Source organism: Ambystoma mexicanum, chromosome 10, assembly GCF_040938575.1.
Source record: "Ambystoma mexicanum isolate Mex_15411 chromosome 10, UKY_AmexF1_1, whole genome shotgun sequence".
Classification (NCBI taxonomy): Eukaryota; Metazoa; Chordata; class Amphibia; order Caudata; family Ambystomatidae; genus Ambystoma; species Ambystoma mexicanum.
The window spans coordinates 918,044,784-918,063,840 of record NC_090932.1 but is presented as its reverse complement, the minus strand read 5'-3'; the positions used below and the strand labels follow the sequence as shown (position 1 = coordinate 918,063,840).

The following is a 19,057-nucleotide window of genomic DNA, read 5'->3' as shown; positions in this document are numbered from 1 at the left end:
ACAGTAACACTTAACCCCCTTCTCCAAACACTACTGAAGTGTAGTGCCTTGAGAGCCCCTTTCAAGAGTTAGTCCTACTTTTATGTTAGTTGCCCTGTCCGTTTTTTGCTTTTAAAATCTGGTCACCCTACATGACCATTTGAGAATCTGATCCCTACAAAAAAAAAAAAAAAACAGGGCTTTTTCATCTATAGACAATCCACAACTACATGTGATGCAGATTGTCATTTTTTAAATAAATGTACCTTCCTCAACTGGGATGCATTCATTGTAAGTGCTGGAGTAGGGGAGGCAAAACGATTTATGTGGTGGACTCGTACATCGTTAATACGAATTTCACCCAGAGTTGCTATCCAATACGATATGTAATGTAAAACACAGGCATAATTATTTGCAACAGTGTGTGTCAGAATGCCTAAAACTGTGTCTCCACGTGAATCAGTGTTCCAAATAAACACGCCTGTGTTTCACATTGACGTGATGTAATGTGAACATTCATCTCCTTAGAGGGCTCGGCAACAGCGCATATGCGACCTACAACGGGTACGTGCATGTCACGTGGCAAAACGTCATCACTGTTCGTTTGCGTGATGGGAAGAAGTCGCAGTTTGCTATTTTTGCAGCATGGATAAGGACCTGCTGAAGCAAGCGCTGAGCTTTCATGGCCCCACCCTATATTCTATGCTAAAGTGCGAGCAGTATGAGCACTTGGACTTTAGGAATCTGCTGGGGGAGATCTCAAAGTGTCATGCCTACAGGTAATGAGACTTGAATGTAGTGTACAAGTTATAATGCCCAAAGCAGCGCATCATGCAGGTATGAGATCTGCAGGCAACAATAATCCCCGTAGTGAGGCACGCAGGTATCGAGAATTGCAGGCTGAGTGCAGCCTGGAGCGAAAGGCGCAGGTAGAGAAATACGTGCACGCATGCATGTTAAAATATGCAGGGTGTAGAGCAGTCTACAGTCATGCTCCTGCAGTGCGCCCGAGTTATGCGAGAAACCAGGAGGTAAATATTGCTGTTATTTGCATTGAAGGTAAACGGGAGTCCGAGTTGGAGTTTAACTTGCGGTTAGTTATGGTGTGACCTGCAATTAGTGTTAGTAGGCAGAGTGCAGCTCAGTTTACCATAATATATGGTGGTGTATCAGATCTCAGTAGGAAGTACATTAAATCATTTCTTTTAGAAGTTGTTTTTAAAGCCAGACATGAGGCATTATTGTTCCCTCGAGGGGTACACCATCTGTCATGCTCTCCTGTGTTAGCCAGATATATTTAAAATTCCCCCTGTATGAGTGCTCAAAGGGGGACCCCCCCACCCATCCCTCAATGTTGTTGATTTGCGACCAGCCACTTTAGCACATACCTCCGACGGGTGAATGTGGGCACTTATCCTAGATGGCTTTATTTGTTTGTGTTGTTTTTCTTTTTTTATACGGCTGCCATAATGGACACAGTGGTCTGGTGACAATCATGATACTGCGGCGTGTGGGATACACTAACCAATGTGGTTGAGTGCATGGGTTGTAGGTCAAAGGGTCGAATGACAAAAGGGTCGTGTCAATTCGACCGAAAAAAGGATCAATTTGTTTTTTTATTTTTTATTTTTGGGGGGGCCCAAACCCCCGTTTTTGGGGTAAAAACACCTTTTTAAAGCTACACTAGAGCAAAAATATATATATATATTTGAAAAAATATTTCGATCCTTTGGTTTTCGGTCGAATGCACTCGACCTTTTGCATTTGACCCTTTTGCTTTCGACCCTTTAACTGGACACCGTTTGTGTGCATGTTATATTCCCCTTTTTATATAATACGAAGACTGGGTGATTGCAATCCCAACTCTCCCCGATTTTTACCCTCCAGTCCCCAATCATAAACTGTTTGATCAGGCTGACGTGTTGACCTGACCAGTCTAGCCTTAGCCTATCAACAAGTTCAACAACCGAGTTGTTCCAAATATACATTGGGGGGAGATAATCGTGACCCATTATCGGATAGGTTTGTGGATCTGGTTTTGGCTTGTGTTGCCCCACACTGGAACTTGATCACCTTTTTTCATATTTCAGCAAGAAAGAGAGGAAAGTGGACAACATTGATGTGCAACAGTTCATTGCCAGAAAAGCGGATCTCCTTTTTTCACTTAAGTGGAAACCTAACACTGCATCAGTGACTGAAAAAAATGATGAGAGTGAAGGTACATTTCGGTGATCCATAACTTATGGGTAACAAGTCCATATGACCTATGAATACATATATCAATTAACACTCCAATTTTTACTAATCAATAACTTTTACATCATTTCTTTTTTGTTTTTCACAAATCTTTCTTATTGCCGTTATTAAATCTCTCAAAATGTATGTCTCTGTCTTCCCTCTGTTTCTCCTCCCTTGACTCGTCGCGCCTTGAAACACTTGTGTATGTGTATAGACCCGTTATAAATGCCCTATCATATCATATATCATTATGTTGAGTCTTTTTTAAATTGTAGTTATATTGCACCAATCCCCACCATACTGGTCTTACACTGCCGGGGCTTGTCCAGAGTGTGGTGTATTTTGCCTCTGCCAGCGATAGTTCGACCTTGGTCTGCGAGTGAATAGAAAGGGCAGCAGAAAAGAGGAAAGTTAAACTGGGAGAGTTAAATGCATGTGAACGATTAATCCAAGTAAGGATGGGAATGAGACGTTAATAATTTGTGGTAGTTTGCATGCTCGTAGAGTCAGTGTAACATGAACAAAGAATAGCACTCATTGGAAAAGGGCAAATGCTTAAAAGCTTGTGAGAACAGTGTGGGCAGCGTCTAGTGGATACAGTTAAATACTGAAATTGGCTGTTAAATGGATGCGTAGTGTGCTTCATGTGCTCAAGCGTACCCTTGAAATGTGAACTTGTTTGTTGGTTGGGTGTTGCTGTAGCCTGACAAACACAAGAGAGATCAATGCAGTGTAACATTACACAGCTGTCGGAAGTGACAGAGCCCAAAGAGGTTTGTGTGTAAGGCAAACGAGGGGGTTAAACAGGAGAAGGTAAATTGTTATATGTACTGTTTAGAATCTGCGTACCTATAGACCATACATTCCAAGGAATAATTTGAACTGTGCCATATCCAAAATCTGCACTATTGTAAAACTCTACTGGACCTTGGCACAGGTTTCAAAGGCGTTTTGCACATTTTACTACCATTGCAGGGTTAAAAATTGATGGGTGCGTCGAGCAATTTAACTCCTGGCTACAGCCTAGTAGAGTATGGTTAGCTTGACACCAGGATCTACGCTTGCCTTGTGGTGACTTTTGCCCTAAAACCATACATCTGACATTCGGTCTGTGTTTGGCTAGCTTGACACCAGGATCTACGCTTGCCTTGTGGTGACTTTTGCCCTAAAACCATACATCTGACATTCGGTCTGTGTTTGGCAATTTGTATAAAAGGTGTGTTAGGGAGAATTCTCATAAATGTGCTAATTTGCTTCACCTTAAAGACCCCCAGCAACTTTGCTGGATTTTGAGGAGTTGATTTTTTTACCTGGACAAGTGTGAGCCTTTTTTTCCCCACTCTTTAATGTATTTTGATGTATGTTTTACTCTTGTGTTCTTTGATTATGGAGTTTTAAGATAACTCCATAAGCATCTTTGTATGTGTGTTAAACAGCACCCTCAGTGTAGTGACACAGTGATGTCTTTTAGACTTCCCAAAGGCTTAAATACCTTCTCTGGGATAAACTACTGTTTCTCAGAGAATGTTAAGTGAAATTGACTTTACTAGTCTTTCCAAATTCCTAGACCCAGCACACACCATCTTACAATGGAGTGCGTGAGGGGTTGCATAGTATCCCCTGTGTCTAAATACTCATGTAGCAGTCAAATGCTACCCTTTCCTATTGGAAAAGGCTGGTGGCAGTGGTTTTACAATGAACTACCATGATTTTTCCCAACTGCGAACTGCTAAGAATCATGGGAGCCATGTTTTTCAAGATGGCGCCTTAAGCACCTTTGTTTAAACAGGTCCCAGGCTTCTTTTATTGCCGTTTCTTTTTGGAAAGGTCCTTCTAGTGTTTGTCTCTGCGCGCCAAACCAGGTTTGGTCCCTTTGTTTGTGTGCCTTTGGCGTGCTTCAGGACTGAAGACCGCCTCTGGCGTCTGAGTGTCTGGGGTGGGCAGAAAGTGAGGGAGGTGCCCGAAACTCCCTGTGCTTGTTCTCCTAGGAGACCCAAATGCACTCTGGCGTGATTGGCTGGCTGACTATCCGGTAAGGACAGCCACCCTGCTGGGTGAGTGACAGCTAGGCTGAAATGAAAGGGAGAGAACTGTTTAAAAGGTGTGTCTCTTGGACTGGAAAGCAGAGTCGACCACTGGAACGAAAGAACCGAAGAAGAGCTGGAAGAGGATGGCTGCTCCAACTCCTGGCCCGTTGGTTTGCCCAGTGAAGCCCTGCTGCAGGTCCAAATTGCCAAGGTCATCTCGACAAAGGAGCCCCTTCAAGGACGACTTCTCCCTTTTGAGTTGGTGGGACCAATCGACTTGTAAGCCACCTGGATACCATTCTCAAGGCTGGTTAGGATTAACCAGGGAGAGGGATACCAGCTTGTGCGCTTGAAGCTACAGCTACTGGAGCTGAAGTGACTCCATCTTGTTTGCTTTTTCGACGATCCAGTGCAGTGCAGGAGCCCCCATTGTCCTCCCTCTTGTCCCCACGACTGAGGCTCAGGAACAGTGATATCTGCAAGAACTGCCAGGAACCAAACTTTCCTAACTTGCAGGCCTAATCAGCTTGTGACCCGACATATGATTCTTTTTTGCCAAAACTACTTCTGAGAACTTTTGCAAACACTTTACCATTTGATACCAGAACTGCTCTTTCCTATCCAGAACACTAGCCCATTGACTTTGGCCTGGCCTATTGACTTGGTGAACTGAAATAATTTTCCCGGAGGTGATAGACACATCTACCACGAATCCAGGCACAGAAGGAAGACTGATACAAAAGAAGAAAAAAAAACAGTGAACTGCTTACCAGAGTCTGTTTTTTTGTTTCTACTGCCCGGATCCCCGCCTCCGCCAGCGCACAGCATTTAATCACTGGTGCTAGTGCACCCACGCGCACACCGGGAAGTGGCACCCAAGTGGGCTGTTGGGCTGGGAGACTGAAGCCACATTGCTTTTCGCTGCTTCGTTTGGACTAAAGTTGAAGTGAGTGAGTCTGCAAGAGGAAGCACAAATGGACATTTGGCTGCGTAACACGTGGCTGCTTGGTGAAATATTGCAGGCCATGCGCTGTGGGACTTTCTTTGGGACCTGTTTGGGAACTGGGACTGGCCTGGGACTGGGATTGGGTTTGGGACTGGTATTGGGATAGGGATAATAGGAGATTTTGCTTGAAATACTCACTTCCTCTTTCTCTATTGCTTCACAGTCTGTTTTTTGTTTTTACTGCCCGGATCCCCGCCTCCGCCAGCGCACAGCATTTAATAACTGGTGCTAGCGCACCCGCGCGCGCACCAGGAAGTGGCACGCAAGTGGGCTGTTCAGCTGGGCGGAGGTGCGTAGTCGGTGAGTGAGTCCGTCCCCTCCTCTCTCCTATTTTAGGGGTTAGACCCTAAATAGGCCATCATGGCAACGGTGTTGCGCAATGGGAAAATATGCGCTATAAAAACCCCCGGGCCAATCCCGGACGTAGATACAAAAGCCGCACAGAGTGACGGTATTGAGACAAAATCTAGTACGGAGGTGGTTGTTAATCACGAAGCTATGACCTTGGGTGAAGCACACATTGATCAGAAAATCATGACTCCCTCCCGGGCTATTGCTACCCAAGAGGAGATCTTAGAGGGGGTGAAAGTGGAAGAGGAAACAAAGGTAAATATGGCTGCTATTAAACAGGAAGTGGAATTTGCCTATATGCACTCGCAAATGCAAACAAAAATGGGTGCGCAATTCTTGGGGGAAGAGGATATCTCTTTTGTGCGGGCGGGTCTCTCGTTTGAGACCCAAATCCCTGCTCAATCAAGTTTTCTGAGCGTAAATGACCTACTTGATCAAAAAACAATTGAGGGGACAGAGAATATGCAAGAGGAAATAAATATTGATGTATCCATGATGGGGCAAGCAGTAAGAATGGAATTGGGGAGGCGTGCTAGGCTCTCAAGGGGCACCTTGACACCTGTAAATGCCTCCAAAAATGGGATTGATCAAGTCAATCTATTTAAGACACTTCTGAAATTGAGTTCTGCTACATCATACAGATTTTTCTCCTCAAATGCTAAATTCCCGCTACCATCTGCCAGCAAGGTTGTGGGGTGGAAGAGAATAATGTTGTAGAGGTGCAGGGAACCACCATACCAAAGGGGTATCAGCCGATCCCTGTACTGTCAACCCATACTAACACTCAGCCAATTTTGGGAGCCTCCCTTACCAGTTTGCCCATTAATGACAGTAATGCCAAATTTGAGGAGTCACTACCGGTATTATCTAGAATATTAAACCTCCTCGATAAAGGCCATGAGCTCACCCATTGGGAGATAAAAGATCTGTTAAAAGGGTTGCTTTTGATACTCAATTAAAATTAACTAGAGTAGAAGGTTTTCTCATGGGCAAAGATGAAAGGATGGCGTTCTCAAAAGGGAAAGAACCCATACAAATCCCAAAAACAAATAATTCACAAAGCACTCAAACCCTGGTTAGTGGAAAGGAGATTGTGGGCTATGGTAGTGTGATACATGTGGGTATTGCAATGAACCTACTAAAGGAAAATAAAAAGAATGATTAGAAAAAAGAACAGAAATTGGAGCCAGAAGGGGAAAAAAGGATCATGGAGGCCTTGAAAGAACTATCAATAAAAATGTCTATCTTAGAAAAGGGCCTGTTGGATCTACCGGGAAAACTGGTACCTCTAATCCCTGTGAGACCAGTAACAGCCATTCAGGACGAACACCCTTTTCTCCCCTCTCCACCTGACAGTCCATCGGCACTTGCTAAATTGTTGGAATCTATTGATGGTGCAGGGGCCCCGATGAGACTGAAAAGCAAAAGGAGGAGGGGAGTCCGATGGGGAACGGCTTCTTCCTCTCAAGAAAAAAGAAACGACTGGCTTTAAAGGCAAGCAAAAGGCTGATGAAAAAGGGACGGATGCCTGCTAGACCCGAACCCCGCAAGCCACAATCGAAGGCTTCCCGAATGAAGTTGCACTATCTGATTTAAGACAACTCAATGAGGAAAGTAGGATGGCCTTACAATTAAATGCAGCTGACATCTCAAAAGAAAAAAAACAAAAACTAATGGAAATAATGTAAATGGGGGAAAAACATGAAAAAATGGGGAAAACAAACCCGACTCAGAGGGAAGTTTTCAGACCAAAGATAACTGACAAAACTATCGGAACTGGCAACGAGAAAGTACAACCATTACATATGGATGGGGAAAATAAAGAAATAGACAGATGTGACTGTTTTAACGTCTATAAGGTTGTGGAGAAGTCGACTGATCGGCAGATCTTACCACAAGACCTCTCCAACCGTTTGGCAGAAAACCCTACCACCTCAGCAGAATCCAATAGATTGGGTTTCTCCTCCCTACCTCCTACACCATTGGAGTTGGTTAAGACCACTTGTGAGGATGCGATTGAGGTGAAAACAAATCTCCATCATGGGACTCTCCTATTAGATGGAGCCAAGAAGGAGTGCCCAAAACTACCCCTGAAAGAAGTTCAACAAATCCGGTCTGGGGTTGATGGGGCCATTGCAAATCTTCCTGACACCATAAAAAAGATTATGATGGACCTCCTTCCCGACTTGTCTCGGTTCTACAACAATGATTTGGTGGGGGCGGAGGGGTGGACACGAGACAAAAGAAGACAAACCTCGGACCACGAATGAGATACCCACTATTTCCCTAACTAGGGAAGGCGGAACGGAAAATGCTCCGCCGTCACAGTGGGAGCAACCAGAAAGAAATCCCATCCAATCGTCCCCGAGGCATGGACCTCTTTATCCTATCGAATCCCATGACTCGAGGAACCCCATTCAATATGAATCAGCTAGACCCCTACATGTGAAGGAGAGCGATCTCAGGAATGTACCGTGGCGAGACATTTAATTCCTGGAATATCCGAGTATCCTCCTGTATAATCTATGTGATATTGGTGGCCCTTCCTCGCTGAATAGGCCATGCATTCTCTCACTATTCAATGATATCCCTCGACTTAGGATGATTGGAATTGTCTGGTGGACTTCATCCATCCCTCTCGCCATGACCATGTCCCCATTGTTCCCAATTCACAAAAGATTTTTGATATGATCATTCAGGAGGTGGAACAATTTAATAGAATGGGCTATGACATCCTGATCTTTAGTAATGGTTGGGAGAGGGGAAGTTCTCGGGAAATAGAAAAAGTAAGCCCTAATCCCTGTAGGGATGAGGTAGAGATATGAAAAGAAAATACTCAAAACTGTTAAAGGAGGGGAGGGGCAGGATTTGGCCTGGTTAGCCCAAACACTTAGAGACTCCATATCGGAAATGCAAAAAATGAAACAAAACCTTTAATGCCACTAAAGTAGTGGCCGATTGGAAATTCCTCTCATGGAATTCAAGAGGCCACTCGAATCTGATGAACTCTAGGGAACTGTGTGCAAAACTTACATCATTTAACATATTTTGTATACAGGAAACGTGGTTGCCTGCTCCGATACAACTTGACGGTTTTATATGTACACATCTTCTGTCTAAAGCGGGATCACGTGGAAGACCCACGGGTGGGTTGTTCTTCGCAGTCAAACTCAAATTAGTTACCTGTATTTTGGAATCGATTGAATTAATGAATTTTGCACTTGCCGTTGTAGTGAAACATGGAAGTAACTCAGTTTCTGAATTGATGCTTGTTTTAAACATCTACTGGAATACTCCAGTATCTCTGGGCAATGCCATCTCGTACTTGAACTGCCTTGCTGCCATGCTGCTTAAATACAGAGGAATTGACATTATAATTTCGGGTGATTTTAACTCTGAAATCAAATACGGGCACGGAATTGGGAAAAAGATGGGTGTTTCACTATTAAGGCCCACGCTTAACTTGGAGAAGGGGGTCGCTGCTGCCTGTTCTATCAAACAAAAGATTATTAATGGTGAAATTTGGAGGAATTTTGAATATTGGGGACTGGACCATGTTAATGGTATATTCAATTCCTCTTTGTATGAGCATACTTGGTCGAATGGACATTATAAATCACACATTGACCACATCTTTATGTCAAAATCTATATCAGCACTGTGCTCGGAATTTCATAAATGTGACACTAATATGAGTGACCACAGATTCTTGGAAATTATTATGGCACTAAATAACAGAATCTCTAAACAAAGACCAATGCAGATAAACTCGATAGTGTCATGCGGTGGAAACCGCATAACTTGGCATGAAGGAAACGTTGACAAACTTAATACAGTTTTCGTCGAAGACTTTAACAGAATGTCTTTGTCCGCCAAAACACAGTGTTATTCGGTCTTGCATTTTACTGACCTTATCAAAAATCTGATAGGGAGATCAGTTAAACCTAATAGATACGGCTCTTTGAAACCAACACATTCACATATGTATGATCTGCTGGTAAGCCAACAAAAAAAACTTTGCAAATCGACAAATAAGATCTATCCTGAGAACCAACTTGACTGAGATAGAAAAAAAGAGGAAAATTACACAAATTAAACAAAATAAAAAAAATTGGATGAAAAATCATAAGTGTGTACTGCAAAATAATGATAATATTGCTATGTTAGCAGCCCTAAAGGGAACATCAGGTCGGGAATTTTGGGGATTAATAAATGCGCTTGAAAAAAGACAGGTAGTACTCCGAACTGTTAATGTACAGTCAGATACCTGGGGAAAACATTTCTCAACCCTATACAAAGGGAAAATGGCCATGACGTATGAACTCTTACTTATAAAAGAGGGGTCTTGGGGTTTCGATTTCACGATCAATAATATTGAAGCCCAGATTAAGAGGTCGAACAACTCAAGAGCGGCCGGCCCAAATGGGCTGACAAATAACACCTTGAAGAAAAAACCGGAACATTGAGCAAAATCACTGTTTATACTCTTTAATTCCATTATACAGACCAAGACAATTCCCCAATCATTGAGATTATCCTACGTTGTGCCAATATATAAAAGAGGGGACAGAACCTGTCCGACAAACTACCGCCCGATTTCAATTATGGATGCTGATTCCAAGATCTTTGTAAGTCTAGTACTACAGAGAATTGAGGAATGGGCGAACCAAAACAATATCTTACCCCCCCAGCAGTTCGGTTTACGTAAAGGGATGGGAACTGAAATAGGCGGGCTGATTATTTGTTTACTTTTAGAAAAGGCTTGTAAAATAAATGGCAACACCTATATACCTGGCTTCAGTAGACCTGTCGCTCGTCTTTGACAAGGTGGACAGGGTGAGACTGTGGACTAAATTATCCCAAATGGAGCTGCCGTCACATCTGCTGACAATTCTTATTAATCTCCATGAAGACTCGGCAATTCGAGTAAGATTAAATATGTCGGGTGATCTTTCCCAAATAATTCAAACTAATAATGGCCTCAGACAAGGGTGTCTATTTGCCCCCACTCTTTTCAATCTTTACACCACTGATGCTGATCTCCCTCTCACTAATTTTTCCCTGGTCTCTCCGCAAATTGAGGGCATTAAAATATGTTGGAATGCCTATGCGGATGACCTGCTTTTGGTCGATAGTACTCCAGTGGGTTTACAGCGAAAACTTGGGGCCCTTTCTATATATGCACAAGAAAATGAACTGGTGATAAATGAAAAGAAGTCTGTCGTCATATCCTACCTCCAGGAAAAGAACTATAAAATTTAAATGGCGAATAAATACATGTCTGTTAGCAAAAGTAAGTTCACTCTGTTATCTGGGGTTCCCTATATTTGGAAGCATTTCGATATACTCTTATTGGAATTTCTACCTGGAGAAAACAGATAAGCTCATCCTCCAAATGAGAAAGAACTCAAGTAAATTTTGTAAATTCTCTATCACTCCTCTGATTAGGTTTTACAACTTGAAAATTGTTCCGAAACTGATATACGGCATGGAAATTTTACCGTTTGAAATATATCGTTTGGTCCATAAAACAGAATCAAAGATTTGGCGAAAAATTCTTTTATCTGCCCCATTGTGTTCCAATACCTGCAATTCGCTACGAATTAGGCCTTATTAACCATGAGAGTAAAATGGAAAAAAATGGCTTTATATCGGAACCTAATGATATCTAAAAATAATTCCCTTTATACATTATTGGGCGGTAGACTAAGAGGGGGATCCAGTGATTCAGTATGGATGCTAAATTTACAAAAAGACTGCGTAAACCTTCTCAATACCATGTCTCTCATGAAATGCTATTCACTAATCCAATGGAAGTGAAAAAACGGCTACAGTGGTCAGATTGGGCCACTACTACGGAAAAAGTGGCCTCCTCAAAGATCTATAAACAACTGGTCACTGAGGGGAAAAATCTAGGCACTTTGGAATCCTATTTAACCAAATTCCCTGACCCAGTAAGAAGAGCAATCTACTTACACCTCCGTTTTAATGTGCTCCCTACTGGGGAAATTCTCGAGATCAGATCTGCCATGAGCCTAAAAATTCCCTGTCGCTTTTGTCGTTGTCCTGACACGACAGAATCACTTGAACATCTTCTCCTAAACTGCTCAATGATAGTGCAACAGAGGTTACATGTGTTTGGAAAATTTGTCCATGATCCCTCTAGGGTCCACACTGAATTAATATGGTGGTACATGCTACACGGAAAGTCAAACACACTAAAGCTAGCAGTGGTCACCTTCCTAGTAGAAGTGTGTGGTTTGGCTACCCTAGAAAGAACAAATTAACAATTCTAAAATTTACGCTGGAAATTTAATTACTCACTAAAGGACAAACAAGTCCTTTCTTTTCTTCTTTGATCTTCGACTGTTATTTACGAAGTCTGAAAGATGGAAATGCCGTGTGATCTTCCTTTTTATTTTTTATGTCTGTTTTTATGGTCTATAATATGAACTGTATAATATGATTAATGAGTTTTATATTTGGAATAATGTTGCAAATGTATTTTCTTCCGTTGTAACACTGAACATTTTTATTCTAAAATTTTGTAAAGGTTTAACTGTGTTTAAACCAGATACAAATAAAAAAAAACCTATTAAAAAAAATAAATAATTTGCACTGTCTAACAAGTACAGGGGATCTATTCTACTTACCTTGTCCCTTTTGCTCACTTCTAAGTAACTGAACGGCCATTTTGCTCCTATTTTAGGGGAGCTCAAACTGTCTCAAAATCTTTGTGTCGAAGTGTATTTGTATATAATATTAAGTTGCCTCCTTCTAGTGAAATGTTTTCTAAATTGTTGTGTAATAAATTAATAAGTGTTTTACCAAGAAACATTGAGTATAAGTGTCTACTTGAACCACTGTGATTGAAAGTCCCCTGTGTAATTATTTGTACTGCTCACATTCACTGTTGAGATAACCCTGGCTGCTCAGCTCGCTACCAAAAACTGTGTGGTAAAGACTTATACCAAAGGTTGGTTTGGCTAACACCTGCAGTCCTAATTGTGTGTAGTGGTCCAAGAGGGTACTGCATGCAATTCTGCCTAACAATTAGGAAAACTCGAGAAGACATTTAATGCATGATGGCTTAGAGTTTGTGGCCCTTGGGTCCTAATAGTGCAGGAGCAGCCAAGTGAAAAAGAGGAGAATGACCTAGGCAGCATCACAGAAAAGAGATGGCCACAGAGATAAACATTTTGTGGGGATAAGGAAACAGAAACAGATTGATGCAGTGACAGAAACAAACATAGTGGAAGAGGTATGGATGTACCAGCGAAGATGGCTAATGGCTAAACCAGAGGTTGCAGCACGACAAAAGAACTAATGGGAACGAAATGTAAAAGAGAAAGGAATGCAGTGTAGAATCAACAGAAACGGCAATGGGGCCAATGACGCAGCAACAAAGCAATAGTGGGAGGAGTTATGGTGTGTGCATGTTTGTGTGCTTTTCACAGTATGGGAAAGAAAACCAAATCCCTCCATCTTTCAGGCACTTTAGAGTGGCAAAATGATACTTTTTTTTCGATCTCTGCATTTCATTTAGTCTTATGTGCTCACGTCTTCAGTTATCCATTCATTTAAACGTTCACCGTCATGAGAATTCAATCATGAGACGTGTATAGCTCCTAAGCGACGATGAGTAGTAGCTCCTGGTGGTTATAGTATTGACTCAAAAGGGTCGAATGACAAAAGGGTAGAGTCAATTCAACCGAAAAAAAGGATTGAAAAATATTTTTTGGGGGGTGGCGGGTCCCCCCGCAAACCTGTTTTTGGTTTAAAAACACCTTTTTTAAGCTAAACTAGAGCAAACAAAAAATCTATACATTTAAAAAAAAAAATGGGATCCTTTTGTTTTCAATCGAATGCACTCTCTCAACTTTGGCATTCGATCCTTTTTGTTTTTGAAACTTTAACTGGACACTGCTCCTGGTTAGAGGAAAATCCTGACTTCCAACGGTTTACGGCTCTGCTCCATGAGCTCTTAATTTCAACCCCTGCCATTGTACAGCTCATCAGTACAAGTTATTTAACTGCGAACTGCATAGCAATGTCACTCCAACTGCAGTTTCATAAAATTAGATGATGTATCTATCTTTAACTTTAAATTTATATTTCTGTTTCATAAATGATCTCAGTGGTAGCACTATTAGCATGCAGTCATCTACTGAGTAATACTTATGAAGTTATACAGTTCCATAGTAGGGGTAATGTTACTCTGTACAGCTGTATTTATAGAACAGATGTAAGGTTTCAAAATCCCAAAATACTTTACCGAGCACTTGTGTTGAATTAGCAATTGGGGTGTGGCTCTTAGGTTTATGGGTGGAATGAAACCTGTTACATTTAGATAAGAACTGTTCATGTATAAAGGTTAGATATAGGAATACAAGATAGGTTAAACACAACACTCAATAAACTGGTAAGTAATTTTACAAACCTCCAATGCAAAGTAAATTAAGGCACACAGTCTGAGGTAGAAGAGTCTTTCAGGGCACCAGGCAAGCCAATGTTAGTTGAGCAAAGTCTAGGGAGGCTGAAGATCTTCAAGTAGAAAAAAGTCTTGCACAAAGCTTTCAAAAGAGTTTGTAGAAATATAGACACTTGCAAAAGGGCCACAAGCTGTCAGGCTTGTGAAGGGCAGAGATGTGAGCAACTCTGGAAGGCACCCCAGACCAGCAGAGATGTGAGCAACTCTGCAAGGCACCCCAGACCAGTCTCAACCGAGAACAGGTCAGGCTACACAACAAGAGGTAAGTCCTGTTAAGTTTTATAGTACCTTTTGAATGAAGAAAACTGGACCCAGCTGCACTTCGGTTCTTGTGTAGGTCTGCAGATCCTTTGTTCCTGGGTTTCAGTCGTGGAGACAAGGAGGACGACATCTGGGGACTCCTGCGCTACGATCTGGACGGTCGGTGGCAGCAATGAGCAAATTTCGATTCAGTGGCACTTCGCGGTTTCAGCTCCTCGCGTCTAAGCAAATGGCACCACCGCAGACTCCTGGCTGTCGAGATAGTTTCCTTGCATCTGGGGTCCAGCACTCTGTTTTGGATCAGGCTTGGTCAGTCCTGCTTCCTGGGAGCCTGGAGGATCTTCCTGGAGCTCTTGGCCAATTTAAAAGCAACGCACACAATCTGGTGTTCCTCTCCCTGGCACTTTTCGGTTCCTACAGCAGCAGGGGAAGTACAGACAGCTTTGAGAGGATGTCCAGACGGGATTACTTTAGAGTTGATTGGTCCCACCAACTCAAGGGGAGAAGTCATCCTTGCAGGGCTTCTCTAGTTGAGACGAATTCAGAGTTTCAGCACAGCAGCAGGGCTTCACCGGGCAAACCAACGGTCCAGGAGTTGCAGCAGGCGTCTTCTTCAAGTTCTTCTTTGGATTCCTTCGTTCCAGTGGTCGACTCTGTCTTCCGAGCCAAATGCCTCGCCTTTTATGCAGGTTTCTCCCATTCATTCCAGCCTAGCTGTCAGTCAGCCAGCCGGCCAATCGCCTAAGAGTACATTCCTGTCTCCTAGGAGACTAAGCACATGAAGTTCGTGCACCTCCCTGGCTTCCTGCCCCTGCCAGACACTCTGGAGCCAGAGGCCGGCTTCATTTGTGAATCCCGCCAAAGACAAAACGAACGAAGAGACCAAACCTGGTTTGGCGCGCAGAGTAAATCCCAAGAAGGACCTTTCCACAAAAGTGGTGAAAAAAGACCAGAGCAATTTTGACAAAAAATGGCACCCTTGGGTGCTTATTGCAGCTGCAAACGCAGCCCGCGGTAAAAGCACACTACGGTAGTTAAAAGTAAATCACTGCCACCAGCCACGAGGAAAGGCTAACATAAAAATGTTACATGAGAAACTAGACAAAGGGGATACTAAGTAACCCCTCCAGGACCCTATAGTAAGCTAGCGTGTGCTGGGTCTAGAATGTTACAATTGTAAGTAAAGTCAATTTCACTTCACTGCTCTTGGAAACAGTAGTTTTACCAAGAGAAGGTATTTAAACCTTTGGGAAATCTAAGAGACTTCCCTGTGTCACCACTGCACTGAAGGTTCTGTGTGTTACAATGTAAAAGAGGATGCCTATGGAGTCTGACAAACTCCACAACCAAAAGAAACGGGTAAAATCCACATTGGGGGGGTGGGGGGGAGGTCTCACTCTCTCCAGGAAAGAAATTAAAGTCCTAAAGTCCAGCAAAAAGAGCTGGGGGTCTCGAAGGTAGAAGGGGAATAAGCACATTGCTGATAAATCTCCCTAACACCTTCTGAGGACAGGTTGTAACATGCATCATGTATTACAAGTGTGATAATTTCAAGTTGCAGTCTAATAGCCAGACACACACAATCACTTGCCTGCTCAGTTTTCCACATGCACACAGCACACTTCTTACTCGTCAAGAGTCTGTTATCACTAGCCAGTGTCAAGTGCACATTTTGAGTCCGATGTCCATGGAACATTGCTCCTACTGAAGCTGCCACCTTTTATAGTGCATCACTTTTGTTTTTAACTTCCTGTTTGTTACGGAACACGTCACCCAACACTATTATTCATCCCTTTTAATGAATCACCACATTTGCACAAAAAAAGTACACGTTTTTGTCTGTCCGAGATTGATCACAAAGCCCAAATAAAAAAAACTCTAATCGGGGACCATACTTTCTCCTTCTATGTGACCATGCTTGGAACTCTCCCCTATTCCATATCAGGTCAGTTTAATATCACCTATGCTTTCGCAAGCTCTTGAATATTACTTTTTGTCCTTGCTAACTCGCACTTCTACTCCGTAGCTTGCGTGGTTCTGTGGCATGGTGTATGAGTGGACTATGTTAGCCCCACAAGGCTACTTATATGTTCTAAGTTCACTTTACACATTTGGATAACAAAACCTAAGAGTGCTTCCAGCTTCTGAGAGTTGAAGATCTCCCCATTCGGTCACTAAAAACAGAGTGAGGCAGCCAAGCAAGAGTGTTTCCATGAAAGCAATTGATGAAATGTAATAGAATTTAAGTTTCATGAACTTAAACCTGATCTTTTCAGGTAACCGTCCCTTAGTTCTACATTGAAAATGGTGAAAAAGTAATCCTCGCAACCACAAATGAAGATTTGTCATGAACTCCAATAAAATGAGCAGCTGGCACAAATTGGCTCACCATGAGTCGAGCATTGTGCAGTGAATTAGTTGACTTTCATGGCCACTTTGTGTCACACTCTGAGCTGCGCAGTGAGCTGCAGTCGCAGCTACCTGCTGTTCTATAATTCAGGCACTGGTCACTTCCATCAGTCGTTGACTAGATGGATTCGTGTGTGTCCACCTACCTGACTTCAGCAGACCTTATCAATTCGCTTTGCCCATTACCAACCCTGCTGGTTCTTTTCCGATTGTGTGCCATCATTTGTGTGCTCTTTAGTTACAAGTTGGGTGCCTACACCTGCCAGAACTTGACTCCGTTTACTGCCAGCTATCAGCTATTAATTGAGACTACCAACCAAAGACCAATCGAGACAAATACCTACCCTTTGCACGTTTTGAAAACCTGTGTCAAAACAGAAAGACTGCACATGGCTACAGCGGCCTGAAAGGGACTATATACAGTAGAGTTTGTCATTGCGATATAAACCCGGGAGGATAGCTCAGTGGCAACGTGCTCGCCTTAGAAGCAAGACAACACGAAGCAACACAGGTTTGATACCCGGGTCCGTGCTTAGAAACCTCTGAGTATTTAAGCGCATTATAAATATGCAACTAAGACAGCAACAACAAAACATTCTGTAACACCGCCTTGATGCCCCGGGCTGTGTGAGCACTTTAAAAATGCAAAAAATAAAATAAAAAATATCCCAAACCACACAGCCACCCATTCTTTGCAAATAAACTAGTTTACGTTCTGTATGTATAACGCACACTTAAAGCAGGTCACATACATATTCTTGTTGTTTTTTCTTAAAATAGATTTCTAACTTAAACCAGTGATTGGTGTGAACAAACCCCTGAAAACAAAATGCTAGAAACTTTAAATATACTGTGTAGTAATTGCAATTCAAGGAACACTGTATCTTGTTTTCTGTCAGCCTTGAATACCTAGAGCATGAGGAGGACATAGCGGTATTTTGCTAGACTGCTTTACTATGTCAATGCAGGGGAGGAGTACATAATTGCATAGACATTTAATAGACTTCTAATTTACTCTCTCTGTCCTTGCTTAAAAGCCTCCAATACTGATGGTGATAAAACCTTTCTCGGCTTTGACTCCCAACTGATCAATGGGTCAGTCGAATCGTCATAAACTGGTCGTAATTCCAGAGTGGCCCACTGGTTGAAGTGCTCGACCTATCAACCTGATCAACCAGCTTATCATAAGGGAGTGGAGGAGAGTTAATTGTGAGATGGGGCAGCCAGCTCTAGGGCAGGCAAACTCTGGGCTGAGGTGATGGCACATGGAGTGGTGGGATAGGTGGTGGAATAATGGCACCGTGGGTTCAGGAGAGTACTGGGCTAGGTGGAGGCAAGGGGATCAACAGGGTAGGGGGGATTCGCGGGACGACCCCCTGACAAGAAGGAACAGGGGATAGGTGGGTAGTTCTAGCCCTTATCTGAAAACAAAATCTTAAAACGGATTTCAGGTTGAGCAGTTTGATGGTAGCAATCGAGTTAAACTTTTCAATTTTAATTGGTGCTTGTCATCCACCTTGGGACAACCAGGGAAAGTCGATCAGTTGACGTGGAGGATGATTAAAAATCATCATGGGGGTGGAGGGTGAGGGGGTCATTTCATTTTTTTTGTGGTGTGGGAAAAGTGCTGATAATTCCTGCACTGGAACTTCACCGCACCAGCAAAACAAAAGTTTGCCGTGGGGTTACTGATTTACCTCCAGCCAAGAGCTGTAGGTAAACCTTGCCGCCACTGGCAATAAAAAGCAGGACTTGCCGGCACCAGTAATTCCAGTGCCGCTAATTCCAGCAATCCCCTCCATGGGTCCTGTGGGACTCCATGGAATGGGGATTTACCAGTGTTTCTGCCACTTGGTATATGCAGGTAATTCTGGCATTCCAAGTGGTGAAAACGGTATACTGTTTTGGTGGCACTGCGCTGGATTTTCCAGTGAGATAGCACCAAAACTGTAATGAGGGCCATAGGGCCTCATTACAGTTTTGCCAGTGCTGTAAAAGGGCCAGTACGCCACTGTCACTTTTTCTGCACTGGAAAAACACGTTTGCCGGTGGGGACACTGATTTTTACGAAATCTTGCACCCACCATAAACAAATGCCGGAATTACCGGCACTGGAAATTCCGGCAATCCCCTCTATGGATGGAATGGGGAATTACTTACCTTCCTGGCACTCGGAATCTGCTGGTAATCCAGCAGACATAGTGCCGGTAACGGTAAATCCGTTGGCAGGATACCACCAAACTTGTAATGACCCCATAGAACCTATTTTTCTTCCTATTAGTGGAGGCCTGCAAG

The 19,057-nt window shown here is 42.9% G+C and overlaps 1 protein-coding gene across 4 annotated transcripts in view; it reads left to right on the top strand.

Moving 5' to 3' along the window:
- The first annotated feature begins 588 nt into the window (after window positions 1–588).
- Window positions 589–19,057, top strand: part of TTC14 (tetratricopeptide repeat domain 14) — a 252,101-nt gene continuing 233,632 nt past the window's right edge. For all 4 annotated transcript variants that reach the window (XM_069618672.1, XM_069618671.1, XM_069618670.1 and 1 more), the window contains exons 1-2: window positions 589–758; window positions 2,070–2,197. In XM_069618672.1, coding sequence (XP_069474773.1) covers window positions 625–758; window positions 2,070–2,197 — 262 coding nt within the window. In that variant the 5' untranslated portion in view covers window positions 589–624. The remainder of the gene's footprint in view (window positions 759–2,069; window positions 2,198–19,057) is intronic.